The 10,241-nt window shown below is 41.1% G+C and overlaps 1 protein-coding gene across 1 annotated transcript in view; it reads right to left on the bottom strand.

Annotated features, from left to right (window-relative positions):
* The window catches only part of csmd2 (CUB and Sushi multiple domains 2), a 245,362-nt gene extending 244,313 nt beyond the window's left edge, over positions 1–1,049 (bottom strand). The window contains exon 1 of the mRNA XM_017307349.1: positions 29–1,049. Within this exon, the coding sequence (XP_017162838.1) occupies positions 29–224 (196 nt within the window). The 5' untranslated portion in view covers positions 225–1,049. The remainder of the gene's footprint in view (positions 1–28) is intronic.
* Positions 1,050–10,241: the final 9,192 nt, after the last annotated feature.

Below are 10,241 nucleotides of genomic sequence, written 5' to 3'. Positions count from 1 at the left end.
GGGGGTTGTGAAGGGAGAGAAAACTCACCCTCAACTGTTGCGACCAGCATCAGCAGCCCCACGTAGAAGACCAGCACCCGGCTCCGACAACAGCGCGCCTGAGCTCCAGCTTTCATCGGAGCTACTAAAATCCCAATGCCATCATCTCCCTTTCTGCGTACGGATTCCGCTCTCCTTCCAAGTCCCGGTGCTCCGTCCCGATCCCGATTTGAAGTGGCGGTCATGGCAGGGGCTCTCTCACACACTCTCTCTCTCTTTTTCTTTTTTTTCTGGCAGGCACGATGAGTTCTCAGATGCTCAGAAAAGGGAGATTCACTCGGTGTCGGAGCTGAGAAAAATCCCAATGCATGGAGGAGGCTCGGATCTCACAGCTGGACTGAACCATGTCATGCGGGGGACCAAAAGGGGGTTCGGAGTCTCTCTCTGATAAGATAGATTTCACACCTAAAAGGCAAACCGTAGGGTGGTGGTGGGGGTCGGTGGATGGGGGGGAGAGAGAGAGAGAGAGAGAGAGAGAGAAAGAGAGAGAGAGAGAATTGGCCAGTGATTTACCCACCACCTCCAAAATGAAATTAATAAATAAGATCACGAAAATCTCTCCTCCGTTCCAGAAATGTAACTGATGGTACCCAAATCCAACAGAGCTCCCTCTCTCTCAATTTCTGTCGTTCCTCCGTTTCTTTAATCTATACATTAGGTTGATTTTACTTCCAGTAAATCCACGTTTGAGCTCGTCATTAGACAGAGATTCATAAAAAGCGCCCCGTCCAGGGAGATGTTATCCAATGATCCAAGAACAGAAGAAAAAGAAGAGAAAAAAATAAAACAACAACAAAAAAAAGAAAACCTCTTTCCTCGACGGCTTGGAGAAGTTTTCGAGCCCGCAGCCTCGGAGCGTGTTCAGTCAGTGGTCGGAGGATGCGGTAGGTCTGTCTGTGGTAATCCCAGCATCTATCGCAGCGAGCGGCCACGAAGCGTCGTCTCGGGGTCTGCGCGACGCCAAGATTCAGACTGCAGACCTGCTCTCCACTCTGCGAGCCTCTATCTCTCCTCCGGTGTCTGCCCACCCGCCTCTTCCCTTCTCTCTCTCTCTCTCTCTCTCTCTCTCTCCCTCCCTCCTTCCCTTTCTCTCTCTCTGTCACTTTCTAACTCCTCTGTCCTTTGAGATCAGTTCAGAAAATGTTTGCAGTAAAGTCAGTGAATGAAGATGCGCCACTCTACTCAGTGAATCTTAAATAATAATAATAATAATAATAATAATAATAATAATAATAATAATAATAATAATAATAATAATAATAATAATAATGTAAAAGACTCAGGTCTTCTTGTTCTGTTTTGCCTTGGGAGCCATCGTGTCCATCCATTAAGACCAATCATTGGATTTGCCCAGCAGTTTAACCTGGTATGTTCACATTCTGCTTATTACACGTGAAATTGATGCCTAACTAGCCGGAACTATTGCTCCGCCCTTACTCAGTACATTTGAATTTCACTTCTATTTTTGCACGGAATGGTTATAATAATTCTCGAAAGTGCTGCCACCAAACCTTCCCTGGCTTGGGCATGTTGCAGGGGGTCATCAAGTTTGCAGTTAAGATTCTTGCAGCGTGTTGTTGAAATACTAGGAGATGCGTTCAGGACCCTCCTGCTTAAATGCAACACTTGTTAAGTCATTTAACTTGTGAGAAGTCTTAAGAAGTCTTATCTGTCGCCGAGTTATTCTTCCGGAATTGTGTATCGTTTCCATGGCAGCAAGAACGCGCCAGGTGGACTGTGTCCCTTCGTGCTCAGAATAGCAACAAAACATACGCTTTTAAAAGAGTAAGATTCCACCACACACACACGCACACACACACACACATATATTTATATATAAATATTTAAAAAAGAAGGAAAAAATGGTAGAAGATCCTTGGAAGCCACTTAGTACCAGCGCACGCTGCAGCGCCCTCGCTCCGTTCCCGCGCCGCACATGGATTCACCCAAACGCGCCCAGAGATGACTTTGATCTGGTCTGTGAAATCATTTGGAGCAGAACCACCCACCTGAAGAGGCGCAAAGGTGGAAGTTCATCACAGCGGCCAGTGGATACGGACATCGTCTTCTCTGACCACGAGCTGAGTAGCGTGTAAGGCGGAATCGAGAACTGCTGAGAGAGTAACTCGCAAAAGTATTCACACCCTTGAGGGCGCCTCCTTCCCCACCCTCCTCACCCACATTTCGTCTTGCCACGGCGACGAAACTCCGTGTTTTCGGGTGTTGTGACTTTTTTTTCAGTTGCTCGCTATTTTTTTTTTTTGCTCCCTCCGTCATCCCATCAGCTCTGACCGTGCAGTTCACCTGTTCCTGCTAAACAAAAGCAGTCCCACAGCACAATGCACCCACCAACATGTTTCAATGCGGGGATGATGTGTCGAGTGTGACGAGCAGGGCTAGAAGCTCAACGTCAGAGTTTCTGACCAAAGCACCTTCTACACATTTACTATGTTTCCTTATGGGGAAAAAAATCTATATAGGATTCTGTGCTGCTTTCTTTCAGCAGTGGTTTTTGTTTTTCTGGCCTCTCACACATAAAAGCCAAAATTGTAGCGTTCCTGTCAATCTCTGCTGCTCCTCCAGAGTTGTGACAGGCCTCTTTCTTGCTTCTCTGATCTTCCAGTTTAGGGTAGATGGCCAACGCTTGATAGTTCTGAAGAGGTGCCACACTTTTTCCCTTTCTAGATAAAAGAGTGATCTGCGATGTATTTTCCACTTTGAATCTCTCTAAAAAAAAACTCTATCCCTGAGCTGCCTGGTGTGTTCCTGGGTGTCCATGATGCTCTTTCTTCATTTATGTTGTTGATACAAACAAAAATAATGTTTGTATCAATAATGGAAGCAGAGGTAACGTCCAGATGGAATTGGTTGTGCTGGATTTTTTGTTGTTGAATGTGCTAAAGTATAGAAAGTTGAAGGATGAAAAAAAATTGGTAACACTTTATTTGAAGGGGTGTGCATAAGACTGACATGACGCTGTCATGAACATGACATAACATCTGTCATGAACATAAAGTAGTCTTCATGAATGTTTATGACTTTTGTCATAAAGTGTCATTCGGTAAATAATAACACTTTTAATGCAAAGTTTCTTTAAAACTTGCATTAAAAGTCAATTAAAAGTGCCAACTTTGCATGATTTTGTAAATAATGACAATTTAATGCAAAGTTGGCATTTTAATGGACTTTCAATGCAACTTTTAGTGCAACTTTGCATTAAAAGTGTCATTATTTACCGAATGACACTTCATGACAACTGTCATAAACATTCATAAAGACTTCTTTATGTTCATGACAGGTGTTGTGTCATGTTCATGACAGCGTCATGTCAGTCTTATGCACACCCCTTCAAATAAAGTGTTACCAAAAAGTTCAAGGGGTGTGAATACTTTTGCATTGTACCGTATCTGTCTGGATTCTTACTCATGTGTGTTAGCATGCATGTGCCTACTATAGCTCATAAGTGATTCATTGTAGGCTGACTCTTGATTATTTTTTTCTTTCACAGCATACATTAGGTTTTATATTTCTCTTCAGGGCTTAATAAATCTTCCTAAACGATGCTCTGGCAGCTGCATCATTCTGTTCTTATGGGGTCTTATTTCATTTGCTCCTGAGGAAAGTAGTGGGGGCCCCCTCAATGGTTCTCACTAACCTTAATTATGGAAATTAATTCCTGTACATCTCAGTAGAGTGTGCAACCTGAGGATAATGTCAAAGTAAATTATTTTGTATTTTATATGCCTTCCTAGGGATTTTGTTTTACTGTTTATGAGTTATGTAATAATGTAGATGCATCCTCTCAGTCCAGAAGACATGCCCCAATTTTCCCCACAGTGAGACAATAAACGATATTCTATTCTATTCTCAGTACATGCTGTTTAACAGGGTCTATTTAATCATTTATTTGTTTACCAATAATTGAAAATGGCTAAAAAAGCAAAGCATCAAAACTGTTATTTTAATGCAAGGTTGCAACTCCAAATGATGGCAATTGGTTTCTCACGTTCGCATCCGCTCAATTTCAGATTCATACCACAGAAATGATTACCAAAACCTCCCCCCCAAAAAACAAAAAAAAAAAAGATTTCTTTATGTGATGAAAATGTTATCCTCAGGAGTCTTTTTGATTTGTTTGGCCTATAATGCACCTCTAGCAGTCTGGACGAAATAGTTGGCTTGTTGGTCAGATACTTGTATAGCAGGAAGTGTGGATGGAAATGAAAGCATATCTGTGACCTATATCCTATTTCCTTATAGAGCCACTGTGCAATGTTAATGTACACCATCTGCTCACCAGCCACCTGGACGTTCCATGAGGTCCCCCGTTATCATAAGCATCCTGGTCTCACAGGAGCGTCTGTTCTGCATTGACAGCTTGACAGTCAATAGGCTGGTGCCTAAGGAGAAGCCCCATTAAAATGCCGTGCTTTGAAAATGATGCCATGCAGCAAATGTTAAAAATGTCGCCGGTGACCTCTAGATTGTTATTTTTTTCCAGTCAATAATAACATCAAGGATATTTCACACAGTGACACTTTGAGTCTCCCAGTTAGAGACTCTGTCGTCTAACTGAGATGTAGGTCAAGAATTAACAAAAACCTAAGATAATAATAATTATTATAATTTTTTTTTATTATGTAGTATTCATAAAGAAAAAAAAAAAAGAATTTGCATGTTCAATTAAGACCCATGTTAAAATGCTCATGATTGTCATTATTATGTCATTATAATCGCTATACAGAAAACTTCACATTTTCAAGTTGGGCAATTTTGTGAAAGACAAATTAAAACTTCCTTTTCAAATGATAGTTTAGAAATGTACACCCAGGAAAGAATTGGCCTAATTAGCAATAATTATGTGTTCATTTATCACAGTCCCACTTGTGTCTGTGCGTTCGCGTAAAGAACCGAGGAAATAGAGACGTTATTCAGGTGTAAACACGCTGTGTCAGGAGAGCAGCAAGGCATCCACTGACTTTACTCTTCCCTGTCCTTATGTCTTGGACCGGAGGTCAGCAAGGTCCACCCACCATCCAAAGAGTGTTTATGTAAGTGTTATTACTGTACGAATGAGATGTATATATATTTGAAAGCAACCATACAGTTTCAGAATATGGCACTGCATTTGAGATCATTCTATAGGTGGGCTGGAAAAGAACAACAACAACAAAAAAGAAATCAACAATTTCAGAGGGATTTTTTTTTTTTATATCCGTCCTTTGGCTGCACCACTCTATTACTTATGTCAGTGTTTTTCTTTCTGTCTAGTGCTGATGGGAATCAGAAAGAGAAAGATGATCTCCTTCCAGAAACACAGTCTATGGAGGACGACAGGTAATGTGTGAGTCTGCAGTCTTTTTCAGACCACTTAAAGAAAAAAAATAGAAATGCCATGCAGAAAGCCAGGAATTATTTTAGGTTTGCATGTGATTTTTACATGTATCAAACGTTAAAATTGATGGCGTAGAAAATGCTGAACTTTGACGTCCGTAGTTGTTCAGTGCAACAGCCTTACAAAAGGCTGATTTAGTGTCCAAAAAGCAATCATTGCAAAAAATATCAGCAATTATCAAAAGCTTTCTTATCGCTGTCCTCTTGTTTCTTCCCGTGAACACACTTGTCTTAGTCCAAAACTGGAAACAAGAGCATTAAAGCTAGTGCTTGCTTTGCATTTATTGTTTAGCTAAAACTAAATAGCTGCTTAGTTTCTTCTGATACTTAGATCCTACATACAATAACCACCACAATAAACCCACGACTTCTGTGGTTTTATCTTCCTGTCCAGGAATGATGAGCAGCAGAGGGGGAAAGTTAACTTGGTGTCAAACATGGACTCTGAAGAGGAGAAAAACAACCAAAGCGACTTCACGCTTCCTTGCCCTAACCTTGCAGGATTCAGGTCCACAAAGTATGGAGGAGTTGTAAATATCCAGGGATGATTTTGAAAAAAAAAAAAAAAATGCACTGACTTGTTTTATCCGATCTCAACATAGAAAATAAAGCGAAAAAACTATTTGGTACATAAAACAATGCGGTCGTTGCAATTCATAATTAACTTTCTTTTAAACTGTTGATTGTTTTAACGATGCTTCAGCATCCCTAACCAGTTATCGAGATATTCATTGAGTTCACATCAAATCTCAGCTCAAATTAGCTGCCGGGGTCCGAGCGCCAAAGAACTGTTATTCATTCCTGTCATTAAATCTTTTAATCGTTCCCCTTTTTGTCTGAGTCTTTCCAGATTGAAATAAAGTTATACTGTACAACTAGATCCTCATTAGTTCCTGGCTGACTGTTGAGTTCAGGAACTTTACTATATCCCAATGATTTGTAGCTTAGAATAAAGTGGTTAGGTGGAAATTGTAAAAAAACAAACAAAGAAAAAATGCAGCCAAATCTTATTAGAAAACAAAAATCTAAATTTTTAAAATATTTTTGGTAGCAAGAATGTCCTGGGTTCAAACCCTGACCTTAGGGTCTTGCTGTGAGGAGTCTGCATGTACTCCCTGTGGATGTTCCCTTTGGGTACTCCAGATTCCTCCCATTGTCCAAAAAACAAACCTCTTAGATTAGTTGATGTCTCTAAATTGTCCTTAGCCGTGTGTGTGTGTGTGTGTGTGTGTGTGTGTGTGTGTGTGTGTAGGCGTGTGCGCGCGCGTGGGGGTGTGCGTGTGTGTGTATGTGTGTGTGCACTTACGCATCTATCCAACAGGGGACATTGGCTGGGTGTGTGTGTGTGTGCGTGCGGGTGCGTGTGTGTGCGTGTGTGAGTGCGTGTGGGTGTGTGTGGTTGTCTGCGATGGAGTGGTGACCTGTACAGGGTGTGCCCCGCTTCTCACCCAATGACCGCTGGAGATGGGGACCAGCTCCAGTCAACCCTGCGAGGATAAGCGGGTATAACAATGGAAGAATCATATGTTTTAATTTAGCTTATGACTTTAATGTTTTTTTTTATATTTAGTATTTTTACAGTACATTTATATTCCTTTTCCAGCTATTTGTTGTAATTTAATCCTGCTGCAGAAATGTTTGCCCTGATTTTTTTTTAACACTGTTTGCACTATATTTGAAATACAAGCAAACTGAAAACTAAATAAAAACAAAAATATGTACGAATCTTGCAACATTTATCAAATAAAATGTCGTACACAGCAATCAAGATCATTTTGAAATAGTCAAAAGTTCACAAAACCTTCTACTTCCTTCAACTTTAATGTATTAGGATTTTATGTGACAAACCAACCAAAAGTTTTTCATTTCTTGATTTAATTTTATTTTTCAGATAAAATCTGAAAAGTGTGCACTTTATATACAATTGGACCAATTTACTGTGATAGCGAATCAAATTTAGTGTAGTTAAATGCCTTCAAAAGTCACCCAATCATTAATACATCCACCATGCACAATGCATAATCTCATGTTAAATGTAACTATTTCATTACGGCTTGTAGCACTGAACACGTTGGAGGGATTGCTGTATACCACCACTGTAAACATTTCATTTCGGAAAAAAGTTGTGGCTGAAACCTGATAAACTGTAAAAAATATTTAAGAGTTGTGAATACTTTTGGGAGACACTGTACAGTATCTGAAAAATAAATTATATTCCTCCTCTCTCTTTTTTTCTCAGGACTTATAAGGAACAGAAAAAGACAAAGTGTTTGGTTCTGAGGAACCGGCATGTGAGGGACGAGAGACGACACCACACTTGGTTCAGTCTGCCTTGACCCTACGTCTCTGGCTGCATGTTGCCTCTGTGTTGCCGTACCTGGACAGGTAATGAACACTTTGGTGGATACGGAGAGAAACCTGGGAACAAATGAGAACAAGACAGCAGAAAAGTTAAGATAAAAGTTGACTATAGTCTAGCAGTTTGCGCTTTTCATAAAAAATTTTTTAAAAAACTCAGTCCAGTGATTTTTTATTATTTTAATATATCTGCCATGTCAGGTAAAATGTGCAAAAGAAAACATGAAGAGTGGGTGGAAATTGTGGGTTCCTCAGATTAGCGCTGAACATAAAAAAGAATAGAAAAGGTCCTTCTTCACTTTGTCCTGCGAAAGTACACCGGGATTCACGTCAAAGTGAATGTGATCGAGACAGAAGAAACCTCTTTGACACTAATTCTAGTAATGATGATAATTCTGTCACTCCACTTTGGGTACAAATTTATGCTTCTGATAGCAGGAAAGCTGCTGCAGAGATTGACAGCAACGATGAGGGGGACAAAAAAAAAAAATAGATCCAGACCTTTCTGAAAGGAGCTGCTCTGAAGGAGAGCACAGTTTTCTATTTAACACAAAGACAGACTTTCCTCAGCAACCTCTACCAACAAGGCTGGCATCCCACCCTGTCCCACTGAGCCTTCAGCCTCGAGGAAGGTGCAGAGCTGGTGGGAGATTCCCTTCTCATTCCACCCACGCCATGCCCCCACTGCCACTTTGGCGAATGGCACGAGTGCCCCTGTGCCGGCTCCAGTCCAAGGCAAGGAGCTCCACTGACAAACTCCGCAGCCGACACACCGCCGGTGCTGCAGAGGGCCTCCGACCTGCTGGCTGACTTTCCGCCTCTTCTGCCCCCCAAGAGAACCCTTTAGCTCTGGGTGAAGTGCGTCACGGGGAATCCCATGGTCCAGAGCCACAGCAGCAAAAAGAGGTCTTACCCTCTCGCCAAATCATCGCCAAGGCAGTGTGGTTTCCCGCAAGAGAAGAGTGGAAAACGTGCCCCGTGAGGGCTCCTCCATCTGTTCAGGAGATCAAAAATCAGCACTGGGCCTTGAAACATTTGGCTGGGTTAGCCAGCCCAACTCCACCAGAGTTAGCTGTGAGGAAATGAAGGCCAACAACCAGATGCCTCCCACAGGCAGGTAATATATCTGCCATTTGTCTGTCTCATAATAGTATGTATTTATAGTTTATATAGCAATGACATTTTCAGATCTCTCGTTAGTTAAAAGAACAGCATATTATTCATTGTATTGGTTGGAAGATGCAACTCAACTTTGCGTCTCTCTCTCTCTTCTGGTTGAGTTTTTGTCCTGCTGCTCTTGTACTGAAAACTTTCAAGGTTCCCTTTGAGGTTTACTGTGTTGGTAATTGCTCTTACAAATGCATGCATGTTGCCCACTTGGTTTGAAGGCTATAGTTACCAGGTGGATCTTTCTCAACTCAGTACACTCCAGGACTCATTGAATGGGCACCGTGGTCACAGTAAACCAAACATTTCATCAGCTTTGTTATACACTTTTAAATGCTAAACGTGTGATAAACATGACATCAGTCGATAGTGTTCAATTTCTCTCCAATTGATCCTGCAGCCTTTGTACTTCTGCATATTACACTATTTTTGCCCTAAGCGATTCACAGAAAAACAAAACAAAAGCAAATGAACAATTAGCAATTCATAACATAATAAAAAAGCAAGGCAGCCATAGGAAATACTGTATGCTGCTGCTGCATGTATTTGTAGGATGTGAATAGCTAAAAAAGTAGCATTTTCATATTGGTATGTAGTATTTATAGACTTAACTACTAGACTGAGCTTTCTTTCTGGAGAAGTTTTCCTCCTTTATGCTTAAAGCCATGCCGGCTTTCATCTGATTTTTTTCCTTGGTTTAAATTTTACAACTACTGCGTTTGCTTTGAATTTGACATGAATATTCATTTCAGAAGTTCTGCATTTTAAATAGGAAGTAGTATGTGGGAGATCTCATCGAATAAATGCTTAAACATTAAAACTCGAGACTTGATCCAGAGTGTCTTCAAACCCAAAACAGCCCAAGCAAAACTACTTTTCAAAATCAGTCAGTCGGGGTGAGGGGGCAGAGGGCCTTTTGATGCCCGTAATCCCCAACTGGCACCACCCATCTGCCCACGTACACAACCCTGCACATGCAGAACCCTCTGCATCTCTCCTGTGTAGGTGTTAACACTGTGACTCTGCATTGCTATTGCATCCTCCTGACTTGGATGACTCAGTAAGGAAAAAAAAAAATAAAGTTTTCATAATGAGGGGATTATTGTGCAGTGGCAAAGTAAATTACACACCGAGCCTTCCGACCTAACCGCTGGTGCAGAGCAGAGCAATAGGCAGAGATTTAAGAAAAAAAAGACAAAAAACATCAATTCAAGAACACAGTGATGCTTCTGGTACCCTAGCATGCCTTACATTGGGCATGCACCTCCTCCTATATATATATA

Source organism: Poecilia reticulata, linkage group LG11 (genome assembly GCF_000633615.1).
Source record: "Poecilia reticulata strain Guanapo linkage group LG11, Guppy_female_1.0+MT, whole genome shotgun sequence".
Lineage (NCBI taxonomy): Eukaryota > Metazoa > Chordata > Actinopteri > Cyprinodontiformes > Poeciliidae > Poecilia > Poecilia reticulata.
The sequence above is the reverse complement of the archived record's forward strand: the minus strand, read 5'-3'. Positions and strand labels throughout refer to the sequence as shown.